Genomic DNA, 24982 nt, shown 5'->3' with positions numbered 1-24982 from the left:
GGTCGGTGGTGATTATGGAGGAAAGAGATGGTATAAGACAAGCAAAGCATTTCAAGCCAGCATGGGGCGGTCTGGAAATTTTAATTTAAACCCCCCCACCAAGCAAGTGACGCAAGTGGGTCGGTGAAGGAGGACAAAACTACCCAAAAGTGGGCAATAAAAGGCTGGACTGACAGCTCAATACGATTTCCACAAATAAACCACAGGATAATGTTGTGGCGACAGAAAAAGGACAAAGCGTCTGAGCAGAGGTTCATTTAGCATTAAAGACGTAAACATCTACATCAAAATTTTCAGAAAATGGATTTTGAGATATGTCTGAGAGATATTTCAGCACAGCCAGGACAGATTATTTGAAAGTGGTCAAGAAGCTGTTCCAGTAAAATCTTACTAAAAAGCAGTAAAAACAGTATGTAGGAAGCATCAATGTCCTTTGTTTAAACCATGAATGTGGATTTGAGACATGAGTGAGATAAAAATGGTGTCAATGAATCACCGTTGTTAAACAACCTGCCAAACACATTATGCTTCCCCACTGCTGACGAGCTTTATGGGGACTCTGATTTCACTTTGCAGCAGGACTTGGCACCTGCTCACACCACAACACCATTAAGGATTTATTGGGTATTATCAAGAGGAAGATTAGAGACACAAGACCCAACAATGCAGAAAAGGCAGCTATAAAAGGAAACGGGGCTTCCTTAATAATTCATCAACTAAATTGAATAAATAAAGTGGTTTTTTTTAATGGAATTAAAATTAAATAACTTTCTATTGTTTTGTTTTGTTATCCCTGAGGACTTGAATTTTGAGTTTCCATTAACTGCTAGCATGATTAACAAATATGGCAAAAATGTAGATACATTCATCCCTCTGCATATGATGAAAAATATATTTTTCATTGTATTTAGTGGAGAAACCTTTGAATGGCGTTGCAGTTTGTTGAGATGCTCCTTTACCTGAAGTTCAAGCATTTTGAAGGATTATCATTTTCTAGAGCACAGAGTTTCCCATGAGCTCCCATTAACATTTTCCCTTCTTGCGTGTCTCCATGCATGTTTATTTGCAACTACATGCTTCATTGATGTTGTCCCTACTCAACTGGAGTTTGTGGAAACACATTAAATGAGGATCAGTGTATCTTCTCCTTTTTGACCGGTTTACTCCTTTGCAAACCGAATAAGTCGAGCTTCACCTGTTGCAAAACATCAGCACGCTTGCGGTGCGCTACGCATGTATTGCGCCGATTTAACCTCCGCAAATTGGAGGAGTGTGCGGAGAAAAACCAGATAATGTCATTCTGGGTGGTGACTTGAGAGGAGGAGCGGCAGTGTGAAAGAGAGCACGCTTCATTAGGACTACATGTGGATGGAGCAGACGGCTGGGGAGAGAGAGAGAGAGAGCGAGCGCCGCCACATGCAGCGTGTCTGGATCAGATGAGCGGGGGTCACCCAGGATTCCCTTGAAACTGCTCTCCGCGGGGAAACAAACAGGATTAGATGACAAAGATTTCATTCCAGCCTCGTTTACTGGGGTAAAAATCAACGCTATCGCTTCCTGTGCTGCAGCTGCTGCTGCTGCTCCATCTGCTTTTACAGAAGCGCACACTCTGTCATCGATTTTTATTTATTTATTTATTTATTTTGTGCATTTTCATTTCTCGTCTTTTGTCAAGATGCCGAAATGGGGGGAGAAAAGTGAACTGGATTCTGCCGGGAACAGACCGAAAGAACAAGATGCGAAATAGGAACCAGGAAGACCCATGGCTGGATTCATTTTGTAGCGATTTTCATTTCCCAGTTTTATTATTGTTTGCTTAAACTCCAACGAGCAAGAGAGAGAGAAAAAATTTAATGCATTCCGTTCTATTTTGTTGTATTGGATTTTTAGATTACCGTCTGGTGGGTCGACACAAGAACACAGACAGAGCTGAGCTCAACAGGCTAAAAGTTTTACGTGCCATTTCTGTCAAGCGGTCTTTGTTTTACAGTTGTCTTTCGGAAAGCTGAAGCCAGGCTATGCATTGAACCCAAAGGCCAATTCACAGTCTGCCTTTTGGATACACGCCCCGATTTTCGCCGTTATTATCCAACACAAAAACGTGCCGTGAAGGTGAACTTTGCCCAGCGTGATTTTCCCCAATCGTCACCCGCTTGATATTTTCCCGAAAATATCAGGGACTGTAGCCGACGGTCTGTCAAAACTCCGGAGAGCGAGGCTCTATGAAGATCGCGACACGGTTGTTGCTTTCCCCTCGCAGAAATGCCAGTGCGCGCCGTGACCACCAGGTTCATGTACAAGGGGCTTTGCACTATCCCAGATGTCCTCACCTACCGGACCCCTGTTCACCTGCCCGAGGACGAGGTGGAAGGTGAGCTTTGGCGCATTTTGCTTAATTGATTGTGGAAGTGTTAGGTGGTTGCAACCTGTTGTTGTGAGATTCGAGAGTTGGTGGTGCCTGAATTCATGCAGCTTTTTCAGGACTCCGGAGAGCTCCTCTCGCTGTGCGCTTCTTCCTTTTAACCCAACACACAAAAAAATCTCATTGTGCACAAAGTGTGGAGGATTAAAGACAGAAGAAACAGAAGGTGGATTTAAAGAATTGTGCACATTTTCAAGGCAGGACTGAGAAATTGCATCCCTTGAGCTCAGAATCATTTCCCCCAGATGCACAATTAGCTCTTTAACTATCACGAAACCGGATAAATCAATAGAACATTTATTCAACTTACCAGAATTGATTTGTCTGGGGGCAACATCTTAATTGTATCCTGCATGGTTGTAAGTGATTTGGGTTTAATCCAAGTGACAAACCTGGGGGACCAGAAAGAGGTCTGGTTCGTTATGCCTTTGAATAATATCAATATTTTCCTCCAGGGCAAAAGCAGCATTTCACACCTTTTAGGGGGAAAAATGTGGGGGACTTTTGAATTGCAACTCTGAATTTTTAAAAAGACCAGCAAAGTCACATGTTTCTTAAACTATTCTATAAAGTAGTAGAAGCTTTATAGGAGCAATTGTAACCCAGGTGCATCTCTGTTAGGAACGGTGGTTTTGTTTTGCCAAGTGGCTCTCAGAAGGAGAAAGCAGAGAATAGGAACAAAGCCAGGCAGACTGCAATAAAGAGATTCACACGATAAGATTAGATATCACATAGTCTCTTTTTCCCCCCATTCCTTCCCTTCCTCATCTTCTTCTTCTTTTGTCTGTAGGTTGCCCACACATAACAGCATGCCCTTGCTTTGAACCCGTTTTGACATTGAAAATCCACAGTCTGCGGTGAGGACATCAATTTAATTAAATGATTGGATTTATGGACAAGCAGGAATTTAGATCAACTGTGACATGCCTTTTGTGAGGACAAAGCTTTTTTTTTTTTTTTTTTTTTTTTGGTAACATAGAGTCATTAAATATGCAGAACAATCAGGCAGGCCAATTAAACCTTAATTTATTTACCCAGAAAATATTCACTGAGCACGAAACACTCAGGTAGATTAACTTTGCTTCGTAAACAGCAATTTTCTGCTTATTACAGGGAACCTCACTCGTCGTAGTTGAGTGAAACTAGCAGGTTTCAGTGTTTTTTCTCCGCTGTCTGACAGGTCCAGGACCCGTCTGTGGGCATGGATCTGCAAGCTCCCATCTGCCCTTTAATGCCTCTCCTGCACCACCTTCACACACACTGCAGCAGGAGTGTCTAAATGAATGTTGTCAGCGCTGCGGTCCTGTGTTTTCCCAAGAAAAACTCCAACTTTCTACGAGAAAGATCTAAAATAATCAGCACGTAAATACCAGTTTATCCACAAAATCTGTAATTAACGCCACATAGAAGCTCACTGATTGCTCATCTCATGTAATTACACTCCTCTAATCATATTTAGGGGAGCTGCTCTACCCGTGGAAGGTTTTGGTCGATGTTCCTAGTCAGATTTAGCATATTTAGATTCACCCAGTTGGCTCCACATCCCCAAACCTGATTACAGCACACTGATAGATGGCAAATAAAAACTCTCGTTAATTTAACTCTTTCAATCATGCTGCGCTGGTCATTTTTCCGTGTTAAAAATCATCATTGCAGTGCTTCATCTTGCATCATCTAAATGTATATATATTTGTTTTTACAAAATGAATAATTTATACACAGACAGTGATATGTGATTAAATCAGCGGGAATTTCTCTCGGTGACATTGTGGCAGGGACACGTGGAAAATAAAGCCCACACTGACAAACACAGCACAAGGACAGAGGGACCTTGCATCCTGTGCAAAGAGAAGTGTTGCACAATGGTCAGCGTATGAAATAAAGTGCCTCAGATAAACAACTTCCAAGAGATTCATTTTAGAAAAATGACAGTAGTGAGCCAGCAGTAAGTCATGAACTCTGTATGCTGAGACGTGTAAAAACATTATTTTCAAACAGCAGATCCCACAAATTAATGCCGTCAGGCTGAAGCAGAAGGACACCTGAAATAAATGAGAAAGATATGCGTGGGCCAGGTCTGCTGCATTTGAACAAATAAACATTAAGCTTAACTGGTACGGAAGGGAAGAGAGTGAGTTTAAGTCGAATTCAGTTTATTCAAAGCGCAAATTCCACTCAATGAATTGGTGGAAATTAACATCATTTGACACGGTTCTTTAATATTATTATTTATCTGGTTGCTACCTTGCAGCATAAACCTCCTGACCTGCAAGAACTTTGCATGCTCTCCTCGTGCAGGTGTGGATCCAGGAACTTTGGCTGGATAAGCAGAACAAATACCTCTGGACTTTGCTGATAATGTTATTGCTCCTTTACATTCTGTGTTCTTGTTTGTTTGTGTTCTGTTCCTTTGTTTAGTTCTCCATACGTACACTTCGTCTAATCAAATTCAAATTGCTAATTTCTTTCTGTTATTCTTTCTTCCTGCTTTGCTCCCCAGCAGCTCATTGTGGCAATTCCTCTGTTTGGTTCGTGACTGTTTAATCGGTCAGGACACCTGTTGACTTGAAATTTACTGCCCTGAATCCTTTTTGGGGGTTTTCTATCGAGCTGTTAATTAAAGGTGTTTGGTTTCCCTCTAGGCTGCCTCCTGTGAGTCCTGTATTTGGCACACGTGTTACTCCACCTTCTGACAGCAGTGCAGGCTGGTTCACAACTTGAAAATACCACAGCTGTCACTTTTTGTGCAGCTGAATAAATGTTTACTAACTAAAGAAGAGTCAGCGGTGTCTCCCTTTTGACGCGTGGCATTTTTAGTATGCTAGAAAATAATCTTTCTAATTATAAAACATTCAACTTTGAGGATTTTTCTGACAAGAATTACAGGGCAGCACTTGGTGTGGAGGAGCAGACAACCAGGCAATATGGAGGCTGTTCGTCCTCTCTTCTCTTTCTTTACATTTCCTTTCTGAATACAGCAAATAAAAGCCATCTATGGGTCTTTGTCATACTGTTGGCTGGACATTTAACCTATCTTCTTATCATACGGACTCAGTTTTCAAGCAGAATTGAATAAGTTTTCACTTAGATTAAGGTTTTCAGTTAGATTAATACGGTGGCCCTGAGGTGCAAACCACTTCAACAAATTCAAAAACACAACAACATTAAGTAGTTTTGGGTGATTAAACTACAAACAAACAACTTTTTTTCTTTTTTTAAAGTTTGATTAATTTGGGATTTTATCCAGTTCACTCAAAGTTACACACTTACACTCAAACAAATGCATATACTGTGACAAGTTTATTCAAAATCTTCCTATCCTCATTGTAGATATACCAACAAGCATCAATGTGGCTGAATATTTGAGCACAAAGATTAGCATTCACTTGATCTGCTGCTTTCCTGGCACAGAACCGGCTTTTAAGCATAGTTCATTAATTTCCTTTAGACCTGATGTCAGGGCTTTAAATGTAGCCTCCTTCGTCTCTTCCAAAACCAGTCCTGAAACCAGAACTGGTTTGGATACCAGACTATAATCATCACACCCAAACTGCCCCTCAGCGAAAGGAAATTGGTTAAGGTGCTTCATAACAATGTAACACAGTCATATTCAATAAATTATAATACATGTTCTGATGAGGCAGATTTTTATCAGATTAAAAATATCTTGTGAAGATTGATTGCTTTTAAGATGCGTTTTGCTTAGGGATCAAGTTCCTGAAAAAAAATTGACTTTTCAGTAATTTATTGACTGCGTCGTAAACCCCAGACGATGCTGGAAGAACAACGAAGCATGTTTTAAGTGTAAGCGTACTGATACCAAGAAAAAAAACATTTTCCACCTTCAGGGTCAACTAATGTTTATAGCTGCCCACATGGAGAAGCAGAGTAGCCCCCAGTAAGACATGAGGCAAATGTTGAGTTATTTGGATATAATAACATGGAGAATGTTCGAAGGGCTCAAAGTGAAGTTTTTCACTCTAACATCTGTCAAACATGGAGGTGGCAGCGTCATGCTGAGGGACAGTTTAACTCCCACTGGTACTGGTGGGAGAGTGCACAAAGCTGACAGAACATTGAAAAACGAGAAGGATGTAGAAATTTCTCAACCCTGCCTCAAATCAACTCATAAACTGTTGAGAAACGGACCAATAAAAACTGGTCCTGGAAACAGTCAGGAATTAACCTTAATCCCCGTGTGATTCTTACTTTTCAAAAGATTCTGGGTGGAAACAAAAAAGTCGAATTGCGTAAAAATAACTGGAAGAAATTACTTATTAAAAAAGAGGGCCACAGCACAGAATTATTTATTATACGTTTTAATGCCTAATTTGAATTGTTGAAATGAATAAAACATGGGTGACTATTCTATTTAAACCATATCCACAAAGATTAGCTCATTATATCTGGCATCTCGTGGCCTTTGTTCTATTCAAACCTGGCGTTTTATATGAATACCAATCCTAGGTGTAATAAATTGACTACCACCTTGAGTGCTGCTTCCACATTTTCCGGCAGAACCGTAACAAACACGTCAGTGACAGCAGTGAGGATTAGACTAATGTAATGACCTGATGGGAGAGGATATTGTCTTCACTTGGAGAGATTTAAGGAGGCAGATGAAGTGCTTACGGCGCCTAATGGGTCTGCTGTTTCCAGGGGACACTGTCTGAGCAGATGGTTACCTGAGTGGGTCAGGTCAGCGCCGCGGCTTCAGGCCCTTTTCTCTCACCTTCTGAACTTTATGCCCCTATCAGAAACCCTGATATGTCTTTTTTTTTTTTTAATTGTTAAGACACTTGACTCTATAAACTTGATTATATTTGTATCACGTGAAAAAATATGTTGAAAAGTTTGAAAGCGAACACCTCACAGGCAAGTATGAGGGGCCGTTTAGGACAAAATTTACGTTTTGTCTCTCACACACTACCAACAAGTCTCGCATACTCCAAAAAAGTAGCCTCGCATACTCAAAAAAATTACGTTTCGTCTCTCACACACTACCAGAAACTCTCGCACACTCCAAAAAAATAGCCACGCACACTCAAAAAATACTAAAATGTCGCACACACACAAACGTTAACTTTCTCTCACACATACACTAACAGCTCGCACATTCACAAACGTTAACTGTCTCGCTCACATACACTGGTACCAGCTCGCACATTCACAAACGTTAACTGTCTCGCACACATACACTGGTACCAGCTCGCACATTCACAAACGTTAACTGTCTCGCACACATACACTGGTACCAGCTCGCACATTCACAAACGTTAACTGTCTCGCTCACATACACTGGTACCAGCTCGCACATTCACAAACGTTAACTGTCTCGCTCACATACACTACTAACAGCTCGCACACACACACAGACGTTTATCTCTCACATACACAAGACTAAAGTTGAACACACACACAGTACTAAGACTCGTTTTTTGAATGTGTGAGAGCGAGACTTTTTTTGAATGTGTGAGAGTTGTCACGGAAGAGGCGGGGCATAATTTTTGGATCAAACTGCGCATGCGTAGATCCTAAACCATAAGTTTCGATTGTTGACTCACTGTATGTTCTATTACTTAGTATATTTGTGCTATATATATTTTAAATATATATAGAACGTTTAACTTTCTTGTAGATTAAATGTGCTATAGAAATAAATGAATTTGATTGATTGATTAAAAATAGCAAAATTGCTGTAGTACAATCTGTCCACTGGGTGCCAGCATTACAGGAATTATTAAGAGGTCTTGTGAGAAATTCTGTTCCCCCGTGAAAATCTGTTCCCCCTGTGACGGGAGCGCGCATTGCAGCCAGAGACGTGGATCCGGTGAATCTGACCATTTTCACGGCGCTTCTGATCGATTTCTCGGTAAAAACTACTCATATGATCATATCAATGTGTAACTTTCAGTTTAATCGGCAGCTATCAAAATAAAAATACATACATAAATAAACGAGGTCTGGTGTGGAGGTCATTTTTCGCTGTTTTGTGTTATTTTGAAAGCGAAGAAAATCGATCTTTTTTCAGCTTTTGTCTCGTAAGCCTGACAAATAAAAGTCAGTCAACAAACACAGGTTCCCAACACATAGTGTGCATTTATAATTTTTCATTTCTGATGGAGGAAGGAGATTAATATACCTGCAAGATCTTTTACTTTGTTTTCAAAATATTTGCACTATGTTTGACATTTGTCCTTAACATAGTTTAATATAAGGTAGCTATTGAAAGATAGTTTCAATATATTTATATATATTTAAAAGCACAAATATACTAAGTAATAGAACATACAGTGAGTCAACAATCGAAACTTATGGTTTAGGATCTACGCATGCGCAGTTTGATCCAAAAATTATGCCCCGCCTCTTCCGTGACAACTCTCACACATTCAAAAAAAGTCTCGCTCTCACACATTCAAAAAGAGTCTCGCTCTCACACATTCAAAAAACGAGTCTTAGTACTGTGTGTGTGTTTAACTTTAGTCTTGTGTATGTGAGAGATAAACGTCTGTGTGTGTGTGCGAGCTGTTAGTAGTGTATGTGTGCGAGACAGTTAACGTTTGTGAATGTGCGAGCTGGTACCAGTGTATGTGTGCGAGACAGTTAACGTTTGTGAATGTGCGAGCTGGTACCAGTGTATGTGTGCGAGACAGTTAACGTTTGTGAATGTGCGAGCTGGTACCAGTGTATGTGTGCGAGACAGTTAACGTTTGTGAATGTGCGAGCTGGTACCAGTGTATGTGTGCGAGACAGTTAACGTTTGTGAATGTGCGAGCTGTTAGTGTATGTGTGCGAGACAGTTAACGTTTGTGAATGTGCGAGCTGGTACCAGTGTATGTGTGCGAGACAGTTAACGTTTGTGAATGTGCGAGCTGTTAGTGTATGTGTGCGAGACAGTTAACGTTTGTGAATGTGCGAGCTGTTAGTAGTGTATGTGAGCGAGACAGTTAACGTTTGTGAATGTGCGAGCTGGTACCAGTGTATGTGTGCGAGACAGTTAACGTTTGTGAATGTGCGAGCTGGTACCAGTGTATGTGTGCGAGACAGTTAACGTTTGTGAATGTGCGAGCTGTTAGTGTATGTGTGCGAGACAGTTAACGTTTGTGAATGTGCGAGCTGGTACCAGTGTATGTGTGCGAGACAGTTAACGTTTGTGAATGTGCGAGCTGTTAGTGTATGTGTGCGAGACAGTTAACGTTTGTGAATGTGCGAGCTGTTAGTAGTGTATGTGAGCGAGACAGTTAACGTTTGTGAATGTGCGAGCTGGTACCAGTGTATGTGAGCGAGACAGTTAACGTTTGTGAATGTGCGAGCTGTTAGTAGTGTATGTGAGCGAGACAGTTAACGTTTGTGAATGTGCGAGCTGTTAGTGTATGTGTGCGAGACAGTTAACGTTTGTGAATGTGCGAGCTGGTACCAGTGTATGTGAGCGAGACAGTTAACGTTTGTGAATGTGCGAGCTGGTACCAGTGTATGTGTGCGAGACAGTTAACGTTTGTGAATGTGCGAGCTGTTAGTGTATGTGTGCGAGAAAGTTAACGTTTGTGTGTGTGCGACATTTTAGTATTTTTTGAGTGTGCGTGGCTATTTTTTTGGAGTGTGCGAGAGTTTCTGGTAGTGTGTGAGAGACAAAACGTAATTTTTGGAGTGTGCGAGAGTTTCTGGTAGTGTGTGAGAGACGAAACGTAATTTTTTTGAGTATGCGAGGCTACTTTTTTGGAGTATGCGAGACTTTTTGGTAGTGTGTGAGAGACGAAACGTAATTTTTGGATTGTGCGAGGCTACTTTTTTGGAGTGTGCGAGAGTTTCTGGTAGTGTGTGAGAGACAAAACGTAAATTTTGGAGTGTGCGAGGCTACTTTTGTGGAGTGTGCGAGAGTTTCTGGTAGTGTGTGAGAGACAAAACGTAATTTTTGGAGTGTGCGAGAGTTTCTGGTAGTGTGTGAGAGACGAAACGTAATTTTTTTGAGTATGCGAGGCTACTTTTTTGGAGTATGCGAGACTTTTTGGTAGTGTGTGAGAGACGAAACGTAATTTTTTTGAGTATGCGAGGCTACTTTTTTGGAGTATGCGAGACTTGTTGGTAGTGTGTGAGAGACAAAACGTAAATTTTGTCCTAAACGGCCCCTCATAGGCAAGAACTGAGTCACAAGTTTTCTTTAAAGCACCCAAGAGCAACGTCAATGCAGTACAAAATGACAACCGAAGAAGGAATTAGTGATGGCAACATCTCCAGCTTAAACATGAACACATAAAGAGAAGAATCATGCAGCGATTTTCCCAGTGATGAAGAGGAAGTCCTAGAAATATTGAGAAATGAGACACGCGCTGCCAGACTTAATAGACCTTACCAAGGGATTTAAAAGTGCTCTTCAGAGCCAGGTCTGCCTGTAATTCACTTCAGTGTCATGTAATAAACAATGTAATCTAAAAAAAAAAAATTTTTCTAGATTACAATAAGCCAGCTTTCAACTATAGTGTGGTAGTTTATCATGCCTGAGGAACTGGATGCAGGAAGGCTCGTAAACCCAAGTTCTGTTGTAACTCAAATGAAATAAGCTCACAGAATCAAGGATCGCGAATCTGAGAAGAGGATCTGACAAGGAATTAATGGAAATCGGTTTCCTGTATACTGTGGTAGTAATTACTTGATGTAAATCGAACAAGAATCAATGAGCCACAGGCTGCAGCTATAAGGAAAACAGGATGTTAAAGAGAACAGAAGATGAAATAATACATTTGACAGCTTGACCAAACACAAGAGTGGATAAGAAATCAAGAACAAAACTAACAAAAAAGATCTCGGTTACGAGAAGACACAGGAAGTAATTAAAACACAGCAGAGAAGAAAACTATCATAATAAAACAAGTCAAACGTACGAAAAGTCAAAAATACAAAGTGCAAAAAATGCCCTCCAAGGATCATGACAGACATTGTAGCTTTATATCTGATGACCACTGTTATTCTGATGCTCTGAATGGTGAATGTTGAAAGTCCCACTTTGTTACACAGAATCAGTTTGTGTTTCACTTGTTGGGATTTAACTATAGGACATCAATGCAACTGTTTGTTATTTTAAAAATATTGTAAGTCCATCCAGAATTAGTTTTCTTACAAAACAGGTCAGCGCCGATTTAGAATTTGTCGTTCTTTTGGATCAGACGCTGCCATTTATTGGGCGGGAGAAGCATGAAAACTGATTGGGATTTATGTCTAACATTTTCCAGATGCTTAGGATTTTTTTTAACTCTAAGCTATGCTCTTTGACCTATGAAGTGTTTTGGATGAGCACTCTGTATATGAAGAGACCTTTAATTAAACTTCTTGAAACATTCAGGATTTTTATGGGAACTAAATGATGTTCATTTTGTTATTATGTCACATTTATTTGGGATAATTTCCTCTTGATGGAGTGTGCTTAAAGTGGACATCGTTCGTTGCCAAGTGTCTCCCCGTTTAACGAGGACTATATTAAAAGCTGGATCTAAAGCCATTATAAACGACCATTTGGGGAAACTAAATATAGCCGTGATGTTTCAGTTAATGTGTGGTGATAAAAGAGAAATAAACCCTCACATCTGTATGTTACGTTACTGTATGATGATTTTTCTTTTAATGTTTTAACGTTTGAGCCATAAAACACGTTTCGCAAATCCTGCCGTGATTAACTCTTCAGGAATATTCTGCAATTTATTCCATTTCGACACAGTCCCGCAGAAATTTGTCGCGGCAATTTGACGAAAAAAGAGCAAGCCAAAATTATGACGTGACAGTAAAGATAAAGAATCCCCACTGGATCCCAGGCACTAAAATCAATAACCTGCATTGAACAGGCAGACATGTTAACTACCGCACGTGTTGACACAGATAAGCCTGTCGTTTTATGGCTGAGCGGTTGTGACTTCCCGGCATTTACTGCCCAGGAGGCGTCTGTGAGCTTGTAGCGCTCCTTGGTGCATTGATGACAGAGGATGTGAGCAATATTTATAGTTCGCAGCCAGCAGGAGAATCCCCCAGACGTACAGCATTGTAGTGGAGCGCAGTCTTCCACTTTGTATGCAAAGCTGTCCTCTTTTGTGCTGACAAACGCTGCTTCTTTGCAGTAAAATTGGAAGCAGATGAATGTACCGCATTTTGTGTATTAATGTATGTTGATGGGAATTTGAACCTTTGGCGGGATTTCCCGACCAGCTCTCGTTTGGCTGTAGGAGTCAGGCCTGATTTATTTCACTGAGCGCACAACAACGAGCTTTTAAAACTGCGATGTATAAAAATTGAATGCCGTGGCATTTTGTTTTGATGTAAAATTTCTGTTGTACTGTCAGACGCATTTGTCCCAACTCTCCATTTATTTCCCTTTTCTTAGTCAGGTTCTCATTCAGGAGACAGAACTTAACTCATAAAAACATATCTGGCTGATGGACAAGCAAATAAAATCTGTTTGTGATCTTTCTGCACTGAACAACAGCTGCAGTTCTGGAAACCCATAAATACCAACTTATGACTGTGTGAGAGGCACATAAAAGAGGTCATATATTGACCCGACATCAAACAGGCTTTTTATCAGCCTCCTTTCAGCAGGACAGTGTTTTTTTACTCTGTTTTCTCATTGTTGACAATGAAAACCTTCTTCCTGTACACATTAATCACTGCACAAGAAACTAAATATATTTTAAAAAGCAAATCTGACTCATCGTTCATTCTAAACAGAAACAGCTTCACAAAACTCTAAATAATTAGCTAAAGCAACATGTGAAATGTGTGACTTGTAATCATAATTCGAGTCTAGTGAGAGCACCAGGTGGTAATTCAGATACTTGTAAACAACAGGGGTTTCTTTAGCTGCAGGCTTTCCATAGCACAACCACTTGCCGTCAAGTATCTCTGCATGAGTTGGTTATTGTCGGAGGGAATTACAGTCAGTTTGTGGAGGAAAAAGCAGAAGTTATCAAATTAAATATTTCTACTGCCATTATTTGTTTAGGCCACTGAAAGATAACTTTACATAAAGATGGAGACAAATTGGTTGTTTTCCCACCTTTAATTTCAGTGTATTTACTGTATCTATTGATGGTGAGGGGATACCCATGTTAAGGATTATTTGTTTGTAACAAAATAACAAATGCAACACTTATTGTTACCTCTAACAGCAGCTTTGACATCTAAAATGTTCTTTTTATTTTCTGCTTCCCTGGGATATAAATATGACATGACAAAGATTTCCTCTCTCACTGCTAAGTACAGAAGCGGAGCTGTGATGCTGCGGGCCTGTTTCTCATCCAAAGAACCTGGCAACATTTTTAGAGTGCATGGCATCATGGATCATTTGAAACACCAGGAAATGTTGACGAAAAATTAGGCGACGCCTGGGAAACAGCTGCAGATAACATGTCATCAGGCCGAAATACAGAGCCAGATCAACTCCGAAATTATTTACCAGAAACAAATTGACCTTCCTCTCAGTGCTGACACCTAAATCCCTAAAGGCAACTGGTGGGAAGAGCTTGTGAGAGTTCAGGACTCTGGATGGTCTGGATAAATTATGCAACGAGAAATGGTTTCTTCATACATCTCACTGTATCAACATCTTCATGAAATATTATAAAAATCTATGTTCCTGTCGGCACAACAGGAAAATATTGTTGCTGTGCATTACAAAAATCGTACTACTTTTGGATTTGTTCAGGGTTTTTTTTTTTGCCATTGAATTAATTTGCTGAAATTTAAGAATGGATCACACAAAACAAAAAAAAAAACAAAAAAAAACAGATTTGTTTAAAGTCCTTTATAGATCTTTACCCGGATGCAAACAAATTTTACTTGAAAATGATCTTGATATTTTTGATTAGCAACTTTGTGGGGGAAAAAAGCTTTCAGCAATATCATATAAAAAGCTCTTCATTATAATGTATTAGACAATTTGGCAAAGTCAGAAGAGACGTCACCTCCCTCCTCAAAAAAGAAATTTGATTTGTTATCTACTACTTGAGCTGTTTCAGCTAATAAATGTATGTTATTTAATACATTTTCTTGTTATTTTGTTGATTTAATCTTAATCTTTGCAATGCTTAAACATTTTTGTAACATTCCCAGAGTCGTATTTACATGGATATGGTGTCATTGCATCTTGACACATTTTTGCAGCATTAGTTGAGTTGTTTCTGCTGTCGCTGCTTTTTATTTATGACTCATGTTTTCATCTCAGTTCTAATCAGAAAATATGGTGTCAGGACAAGCCTTTGACTCATCTTCAACTGAATATATTTATTATGTAACTTTTTAGAGGGGAAAACAATCTTCTTGTTAAATCACCTCTGGATGTGAAAGGATGCCTTTTTGATTTAGGAATAAAAAAGTTTTTAATTTACATCTCTTTCATCTCTTTAAAGAACGTCTTTCTTCTTCCTAAGACTGACTCAAATGTTCCTGTTTGATCTTCACTGAGCGCAATTAACTGAGGGAAATTATTCGTTTTTTTTCTAATCTGCTGTTCAGTTTAGAAAAATGAACAGATAATGTCATTACTAATCTAGTTCGGAGTCACGTAAGGTTGGCACGAATTTGACGTAAAACATTCGGAAAAGTTTTTTGCTGGGTGTTTGTACAGAGAGAGTAACTTTTAATGCTTAGGTGCTGCCTGTTGTTGTTCTCTTCAGTCCGGGTTCCTGTGGAGCAGAGACTTCATCTACCTCCTGCTGAATCGAGTCTATTACGGTATCGCTCAGTGTCATGGTCGTTAGTGAAGGTGAGGAGGGTTTTATGTGGCAAACTGGACAGTCCCAGTGGGGTGTTCCCGATGCTTGGTGGATGCCTTCCCTCAAGGATAATGTTTGTTGTTTGTTTAGAAGTCGCTGGCTGCCACAGGGATTTCCACGGTTTGCACTGCAGAGGAAAGCCAGTAATTCAAATCACAAAAGTCAACAATGTTTGTAATATAGAGTACTTTATTTCTGTTGATTTTAATCACTGTGTAATACAGCTTACAGAAAACGGAAGATTTAGTTTCTCAGAAGATTTGAGTACTTCTTTGGACAAATAAAAGGGATGGATGACACAGAAAAACATATTCAGTGTCCTACACGATCGTGGGAAAGCTGCTGACTTGGCAGCTGTCCAGCAGACCGTCACTGACATCCCGAGGTTGAGTTAGAAAAGGTCGTTGTTTAAAAGCTGCGTGCTATCTGAGCACATTAACAGAAAGCCAAGTAAGTGGAAGGATAAAGTGGACTGGAAAAGCTCCACAAGCAGCAGGGATATCGCCAACCTTCAGAGCCTTGTTAACCAAAATCAAGGTGCGCACTGCTAGTGGAGCCAGAACCACCACAAGAACCACCAGACACAGAGATACTCATGACAAGGATAGAACTGTACAACCAATTGCAAAATCATTCCTAATGCAGAAACAATACAATGTCACCATGTTATATGTCACAGGACAGTGGAGTAGACTTTTGACTTGAGAGTTGTCCCGTAAGCAGCGATTGACTCCCTTAACATGGAGGATACAAGCCAAAAAATGTCATTTTTATAAAAGTCAGCCGATTACGGACAGTAGTATCTGAGCACATTGATGGAAAGTTAAGAGGAAGGAAAAGTGTGGTTACAAAAGGTGCACAATCAGTGGCGATAACACTGGGATCAGTTTTATAGCTGATATGTCTTTTTCCTGATAGCCTTTTTCTGAGCATTTTAATTGTAGGAAATAATTAGGTTTAAGCCTTCAATTACCCAATGAATGGACTTTTTGTTGTTGGTCTTTTTGGGGTTGTTTTGAGTTAGGAACTAAAAAACTATCTTCATTTTGACTTAAATAGACAGGAACAAGCTAAAATTGTTAGCAAACATCAATATTACAACAATATACAGTCCAATTTGATCCCAATTATAAAGCAGTACAATCCACTCCAGCTGATCATGCAATAATCGAAAGGAAAGCGAAGCTATCTGGACCGAGTCGCTGGCAATCCCTAATCCTGAGCAAGCATGTGGTGACAGTGGAGAGGAACTACCCCCTGTTGGCAGGAAGAATCCTCCAGCAGTACCAGGCTCATGTGAGCAGCCATCTGCTGCAAGCAGCTGGTGTTTGAGAGAACAGAAATGAGTCAAAGAATACAGACATACTGCTCCAATAGTTACGTTGGTGTTTTTGTTTAAGAGAGAAGATAAGATGGCTTCTTCTAGATACGGAGGCAACAATCCTCAATGCATCTCGATGCCCAATCGCAGGACATTTACATACCTTCCCCTTCTCTTTCTTGGCTCCTGGCCCTTATTCCTGTCAACAACAGCAGAGTTTCAAGTGTAGTCTCCTCTTCTTCATCTGGCTTGAAAATCTGGGATTTCCCCAATAATCAATATGCTGGGGCTTCAGTCACTTTTCTTCTGCCTCGGGCCAGAAGGACTTACACTCTGCCAGTCTGCAGCAGCTGCTAGTCTGCAGCAGTTGGCATCTTGGCATCAACTTTTAATGTGAGCCAGCTTGTGATTGATGTTTTCAGCTTCAACATCGTGCAGCATTAATCGGACGGTGAGAAAGGTCAGCGCGATCTGTTGGTCTTCATGTTCGGTTTGAGTTCAAATGAAAGGTCAGCAGACCTTTTAGCCCAGATTTATTTTTTTATAGTGTTTGAAACAAAGTGATTGAAATATACTTGAGGGATATAAAGTATAAAGTGTCCTTGTTTCGCCGATCTTTCTCGAGTTACAGATCCAGTCAAATAAAAATAACTAAAAAGTGTTTCCAAGATTAACACAGACAAGATGAAACAATCCAGGAAACAATCAGCAATAGGACATTTTAGAAAGGTTAGTGCTGCTGTGTTATGTGTTAGTTGGAGAGATTAAAGCACTTGCAGAATATTCTTAAATAAATGTAATCATTTGATACCAGTTTTTAAAATCTCTGAATGCTTTAATTGCCACTAAAAGTAAAGAAGCTCAACTATGACACCACAGCTATAGAAACTTTGCCATTCAAGTGAATCCTTTTTTAAACATCACCCAGTTTTCTGAACACATGGGAGCAGACTGTAAATATATATATATATATATATATATATATATATATATATATATAAAAAATTCCCTTCTCACCCTCCGCGGGTGGTCTCTTTCATCCTCTGAGCTCGGGTCCTCTACCAGAGGCCTGGGAGCTTGAGGGTTCTGCGCAGTATCTTGGCTGTGCCTAGAACTGCACATTTCTGGACTGAGATGTCTGATGTTGTTCCTGGGATCTGTTTGAGCCACTGCTCCAGTTTGGGGGTGACTGCCCCGAGGGCCCCTATGACCACAGGCACCACTGTGGTCTTCACCTTCCAGGCCTTCTCCAGTTCCTCTCTGAGGCCCTGGTATTTCTCCAGTTTCTCATGCTCCTTTTTCCTGATGTTGTGGTCACTTGGTATTGCTACATCCACCACAACGGCTTTCCTCTGTTCTTTATCCACCACCACAATGTCCGGTTGGTTCGCCATTACCATCTTGTCTGTTTGGATCTGGAAGTCCCACAGGATCTTAGCTCGGTCATTCTCCACCACCTTTGGGGGTGTTCCCCACTTTGACCTCGGGGCTTCCAGTCCATATTCTGCACAGATGTTCCTGTACACTATGCCCGCCACTTGGTTATGTCGTTCCATGTATGCTTTCCCTGCCAGCATCTTGCACCCTGCTGTTATGTGCTGGACTGTCTCAGAGGCCTCCTTGCACAACCTACACCTTGGGTCTTGTCTGGTGTGGTAGATCTGAGCCTCTATTGCTCTGGTGTTTAGTGCCTGTTCCTGGGCGGCCAGGATGAGGGCCTCTGTGCTGTCCTTGAGTCCAGCTTTCTCCAGCCATTGGTAGGATTTCCTGATATCAGCCACTTCAGTTATTTGTCGGTGGTACATCCCATGTAGGGGCTTGTCTTCCCATGATGGTTCCTCCAGCACCTCGTCCTCTGTTCCCCATTGTCTGAGACATTCGCTGAGCACATCGTCCATTGAGGCTTTGTCCTTGATGTATTTATGGATCTTGGATGTTTCATCCTGGACAGTGGCTCTCACACTCACTAGTCCTCTGCCTCCTTCCTTACGGCTTGTGTACAGTCTCAGGGTGCTGGATTTGGGGTGGAACCCTCCATGCATGGTTAGCAGCTTCCGAGTCTTAACGTCCGTGGCCTTTATCTCTTCCATTGGCCAGCTAATTATTCCGGCAGGGTATCTGATTACTGGTAAGGCATAGCTGTTTATTGCACGGATCTTGTTCTTGCCATTGAGCTGGCTTCTCAGGACTTGCCTTATTCGTTGGAGGTATTTGGCTGTGGCTCCTTTCCTTGTGACCTCATCGAGGTTGCCATTTGCTTGTGGTATTCCCAGGTACTTGTAGCTGTGCTCTATGTCTGCTATTGTTCCCTCTGGGAGTGAGACCCCTTCTGTGTGGATGACCTTCCCTCTCTTTGTAACCATCCGGCCACACTTCTCTAGTCCGAATGACATCCCAATGTCAGTGCTGTAGATCCTGGTGGTGTGGATCAGTGAGTCGATGTCTCGCTCGTTCTTGGCGTACAGCTTGATGTCATCCATGTAGAGGAGGTGACTGATTGTGGCCCCATTCTTGAGTCGGTATCCGTAGCCAGTCTTGTTGATGATTTGGCTAAGGGGGTTCAGGCCTATGCAGAACAGCAGTGGGGACAGAGCATCTCCTTGGTATATGCCACATTTGATGGACACTTGTGCAAGTGGTTTGCAGTTGGCTTCAAGGGTGGTTTTCCACAGCCCCATCGAGTTTGCAATGAAGGCTCTTAGAGTCCTATTGATGTTGTACATCTCTAAGCATTCAATGATCCAAGTGTGTGGCATCGAGTCATAGGCTTTCTTGTAATCAATCCAAGCGGTGCACAGGTTGGTGTGTCGGGTTTTGCAGTCTCGGGTGATTGTGTGGTCTACAAGGAGTTGGTGTTTGGCTCCTCTGCTATTTATGCCGATGCCCTTCTGTGCCGTGTTCATGTATTTATCCATGTGCCCGCTTATCTTAGCTGCTATGATGCCTGACATGAGCTTCCATGTTGTAGAGAGACAGGTTATCGGCCGATAGTTGGATGGGACTGAACCCTTTGAGGGATCCTTCTGGATCAGGATTGTGCGCCCTTCAGTTAGCCATTCAGGGTGAGTCCCATTCTGTAGCAGCTGGTTCAGTTGAACTGCCAGTCGCTCATGGAGGGCAGTGAGTTTCTTTAGCCAGTAGGCATGGATCATGTCAGGCCCTGGTGCTGTCCAGTTTTTCATACCCGAGACTCTTTCTTGGACATCTGCCACAGTGATGGTTACCGGGGCTTGTTCAGGGAGGTTGCTGTGGTCCTCTCGTAGAGAGGTTAGCCACTGTGCATTGCTGTTGTGGGACGCCTCCCTCTCCCATATGCCTTTCCAGTATTGTTCAGTCTCCAGCCTTGGTGGGTCTGCTCTGTTGTTATTACCCTGCCATTGAGAGTACACTTTAGCTGGTTGGGTGGAGAAGAGCCGGTTAATTCTCCTGGCTTCATTCTCTCTTGTGTATCTCTTTAGGCGGCTGGCCAAGGCTTGGAGCCTTTGTTTGGCAGTTTCGAGTGCTTCAGGTATGGGCATCTGGCTGTACTTCTTAGGTACTGGTCTTTTCATTGCACCTCTTTGGAGCTCTGACAGTTGGCTCACTTATATATATATATATATATATATATATATATATATATATATATATATATATATTATTATTATTATTATTTTTTTTTTTTTTTTTTTTTTACCACGGAGGGAAAAAATGTGACCTTCTCTTTCCGAAACTCACTAATTGACTTTATTGGATGAGGAGTTTAGTTTCAGCCATAAGATTAAGGGCACTCATGTTATACCAGTCGTTACGCCCTGTCAACCCTCTGCTGATATGTCACAGATTAAAACATAGCTTCTACGGTTTATTAAACTGGCAGAGTAAACCGAGTTCCTCTGACACAACCACACCACTAATCACTTTTATATAAAAAACAGATGTTTTTGTTATTTTCCTAACATATAAAACCCGTAGAATTAGATTGTGTCAGCAAAACATTGTCAAGGCTTCAACATTTTGCTCTCAATTCATTTTTTTACCGTACTTTCAAAGTGAGCAGTGCACTGCTGGTTTTTAAGTACTTCAAATACAGCTGAACAACTTAACGGTATGATTTCTTTCGTATTGTCCTACACTATTAATGATCCTTTCTTCTAGTATTTTTGAACCGTTCGTCACTGGATAGAACAGTAATTGTTTTCCCATTTAGACCTTGAGCAAAGTTTTAGGGCAAATGCTGATGCAGTTTTTTGTAACTCGGTGATTCCATACAGAAGAAGTGAGCTGGCCTTGGCTTTAGATCACTGAGCTGCTGAAAGCTTGTAGCACTACAAGGTTATGCAGATTGTCAGATGAAGGACACAATCAAAGCTGAGTGTGTTGAATGGATTCAGATAAAACCTCCCTTTTTAATATCTGGCACTTTTTTGTTCTTTGCTATGTTTCTATTTTTCTGCTAAAGGAATTATAATGACGCATTAAAAATGTTTCATGCTCTTACTTTTTGCTGTGATTTTGAATTTCAGTTTGCTTCGGTAGTATTTCTGTTCAAGTAAAACTCATTTAAACATTCATATTTTGTAATCCCTTAATTTATATTAAATGCAACAGAAACATTTGCATCTGAAGCTTATCAGTTATTTAAATGCAAATGCTTTCTTGAAGCACATAAACACATGTATATTTTCCTTCCAAGAACTGCTATCTGTTTGTCCTTCTGCAAAATGCTTCTTCACAAGTAAATCCATCAATAGTGTGGCTGCTGCCCAGCTGGTTGGGTGAATTCATTATTTGACGCTGGCACCAGAGGTCGCGACACTGAATCTCAGATGGTGCTTCAGGAAGATAAGGAAACTCAAGCAGCGCTCTTGGCTGTAATTTAGACAAATATGCTACGCCTGATGTGTCAAGGTACTGTAAGGAGCGTGTCGCTTGACCAGAAGCACCTCAATTTACTCGCTTTTTGCGAGTAAATTTTTTTTTTTTCCCAGTGTATAAATTCAAACCAGTACAGTACACCTCAATCTGTCTGCTAAGTTCCAGTGATTTATGTACACACAAGATAAATTGTTCCTGTTTCTTCGCTTGCATGCAAATTATGTTAGCAAAGTTACATATGCGCATGCAAATGAGCTCTATTTATTGTAAAAGCACTCAACTTGGGCACGGTTTAATGAATGTCTATTTTGGGACCAATACTCAAAAAAAAGAAAAGAAAAAGTGCAAACATTTAGGTAATTGTCATCTCAAAACTTGATGGCAGAGAATGACTAAGCCCACATTACTCATGCATTAGACTGGGGTAGATTTGACGCATCAATTCAGTTTTATTGTCTGCTCTTCCTATCAGATTTCCTTAGCTGTTTCAGCCCATTGCCTGTTTATTGACTTTCTTAATATAAAGACATGGAAAATATATGATTTCCTTGATTTCCAGTACAATCAAAGACAAAGCACCACCTATAACCAGAGTGACTTGAAATAGTCTTTGTATATGTGATTTTACAAATGTCTCACATTGCTGCAGAGTAATCTTGGACCATTCCTCTTTACAACATTGCTTTTGTACATCGGAACACAAATTCAATCAGGTGGAGGCTTAGAGTTTGACTAGGCCGCCGTACCACCTTTTTTCTCTTTCCTTTTCCAGAAAAGGTTGTTGCAGACTAATTGTTCTGGCCTCAGGTTTGACTTTCGAACACTACAGAGTTTATTACTCCAGATTCTGCCAAAGAGACCTAAATCTTCACCCTTCCACTGCTGTGCTAGACGAAGCATTGATTTGGTTTGTTTTCACCAAGCACGTTTCTATGCGTTATAGCAAGCCTGGCATCTAGATATCAAAGACTGATATCTGTTTTAAATGCGTTCACTTTTCAAATAGGTTAAAAATTACCCTATAATCCCTTCCAGATTCATGGGCAGCAACAATTGCTTCATTGATGTTTTCTTTCCTTCTTGACATCGTGTCGACACATTCTCCTGGATATATATGCACACGTTCTGGCGACCAGGTAATCAATACATTTGATCAGCAGTGTCTGCCTTCTCTTCTCTTATGGAACAAGAATGAGTGTATGTTGGCTTTTTTTAATCATGAGTTCATTTATTTATTTATTTATTTATTTATTTATTTATTTATTTATTTATTTTTTAATGACTATTTGAATCGGGCCGTTTGTTTGAGATCCTGCATCAATACGAACCAGTAAGGTCGATGCCTTTGATGTACAGCTCTGCTCTTTCCCACTTCAAACAGAATACTTTGACGCAGAGCGAGAGGAGCCAAATGTAAATTTTGCTGGCTTACAGCTAATTAGAAACAAATAAACCTTCTCAATGCTTCCTGTTACAGCCAGTGTTAGTTTGGTCATGGTGACAAGTGGTGCAGAAGGTGCGGCTTATAAATGTGGACAAAACAATCTTTAATAGCTGTAATTACCAAGAAAGCTGCCACCAACAAACAGCTTATAAACTGTCATTTTTGCTAGAATACTAAAAGACTAGTTTTAAATGAGGATAGCAACGAAAAAAAGCTCCAAAATAAAAAATAATTTAAACATGTAGCAAGTGACAAAAACACGTTTTGATCAGCACTTCATTCTGTTTTATCTCTACATGTTTCTTGAGAAAAATATTTGGATGATATTTATTACTATAAACAATTATGTTTTGTGGACAGTAGCACTTTTAGAAGTCAAAAATAATACTGCTAAAACCCAAGAGCTTTTTCTTGCCTCAGTTTAAGTGCAGAGCTAGCTGCTAAAGGAACTTAGAAAAGCAACAGAGTTGCTTTTGGCCTGGACTGGAGATCAAAGTAAATTCTCAAAATACTTTCAGTTTAACTACACAGCATGTTGGCTCAGTGAGGGAGACTGTGACCAAACTTACCTGCCTGAAATTCTCTGCAAAGCTGCTGTAAACTTCTAACTTAAACAGTTTGTATCTATTACCCATCATATATACTGAAACGGCTTTAAAAGACTGGAAGAAAAACAACTAGCCAATATGAACCAATAACACCGTGTGAATATGCTTGTTCCACAGAGATTCGGGAGGCTTTCAAGGTATTTGACAGAGATGGGAACGGCTTTATCTCAAAGCAGGAGTTGGGAATGGCCATGCGCTCGCTGGGCTACATGCCGAACGAGGTGGAGCTGGAGGTTATCATCCAAAGACTTGACATGGATGGTCCGTCTCTCACTGTTTTTCTGCTGCGTACGGTCTGACACATGAGCTCTGCCGTGACAAGTTTCTGTCTGTTTCATCAGGTGACGGCCAGGTTGGCTTTGAGGAATTTGTCACATTGCTTGGTCCTAAGCTTTCTGCTGCTGGGATGCCTGACAAGTTCCACGGCGCAGACTTTGACTCCGTGTTTTGGAAGGTAGACTCAGTCACCTCACCAGTAATTTAAGAGATAATAATTCAATCAACTAGAGTATAGGCTGCTGTTCTCACGTTGCAAAATTCAAATTATTACAGCAATTTCTGCCAGCCATTCTGATACTGGAATTTGCTTAATTTAATTTTAACTTCAAAAATCCCCTTTTAATCGTGCAGCACATTTGATCCAGAAACAAAATTTCATCAGCTGTCTCTGGAAGATGTGAAAAAATGTTAATTTGAAAGAATCTGAGACAGAGCTAAGACAGAACTGAGTTCCTTTGTCTTTTGAACAGTGTCTCAGGCTTGTCTTTTCTGATCAAAGCTGGCGATCAGGGATGGGAGAGCGGAGGGGAAATTTCTCCTCCTAATTATTTTCTGTGTTCCCAGTGCGACATGCAAAAACTGACAGTAGATGAGCTGAAAAGACTCCTGTACGACACTTTCCGTGACCATCTCACCATGAAAGACATTGAGAACATCATCATGACTGAGGAAAACCACCTGAACAGTCCAGAGTCTCACGTAGATATTGACAGTATGTTTAATCAATTTCCTCTTTGTTTTTTTTTTTATCTTCTTTGACATGTTCAAGCTGTGTTAAGACTGAGTGATGCACTAATGTTGTTTTTCTTTTCCTAAATCTCTTCACAGCAAGCCCAACGCAGCAGGAAAAACACACATGTGTGCGTAAAAGCCTGATTTGTGCCTTCGCGATTGCATTCATCATCAGCGTCATGCTCATTGCGGCAAATCAAATGCTCCGCAGAGGAATGAAGTGAATTAATGTTGCCAGCAGGACAAAAAGGGATCCTAAGTTGGGGGAAAAAGAAAACCATTAACCAAAATAAATTTAAAAAATGCTCTCGTTTTCTGTTTTACATCATAGTAGAAATGATGCTTTCACAGCCTTTCTCTACAACGTTAAGGATCAAATGATGTCACAGAGTGGTTGTAAGAAACCGCTTCTCACAGCTTACCAAGATGAAAACGAGACGTGAACTACAAGGGCTGATTAGTGTCACCAACATGTTTGGAAAAGAAATTAGAGCAGGAGTCAGAATGTAACTTTATAAAACTCTAGAGCTCAAGAGCACAACATGTGCTGTAAGAGTAGCTGTG

At 40.6% G+C, this 24982-nt stretch overlaps 1 protein-coding gene across 2 annotated transcripts; it reads left to right on the top strand.

The window, feature by feature from the left end:
- The first annotated feature begins 1688 nt into the window (after positions 1-1688).
- On the top strand, positions 1689-24648 carry cabp7b (calcium binding protein 7b). 2 transcript variants are annotated; one of them, XM_014969311.2, is made up of 5 exons: positions 1689-2371; positions 23525-23668; positions 23749-23861; positions 24251-24398; positions 24515-24648. In XM_014969311.2, the coding sequence occupies exons 1-5, from the start codon at positions 2263-2265 to the stop codon at positions 24640-24642; spliced, it is 642 nt and encodes a 213-aa protein (XP_014824797.1). In that variant the 5' UTR covers positions 1689-2262; the 3' UTR covers positions 24643-24648. The 2 variants fall into 2 exon arrangements, with proteins under 2 accessions (XP_014824797.1, XP_087866779.1); XM_088010653.1 differs by having other exon boundaries at positions 24251-24422.
- The last annotated feature ends 334 nt before the right edge of the window (positions 24649-24982 follow it).

Source organism: Poecilia mexicana, unplaced genomic scaffold (assembly GCF_051168715.1).
Source record: "Poecilia mexicana isolate PSO_F unplaced genomic scaffold, ASM5116871v1 scaffold_12, whole genome shotgun sequence".
NCBI lineage: Eukaryota > Metazoa > Chordata > Actinopteri > Cyprinodontiformes > Poeciliidae > Poecilia > Poecilia mexicana.
This window is presented reverse-complemented; position numbering and strand designations above follow the sequence as displayed.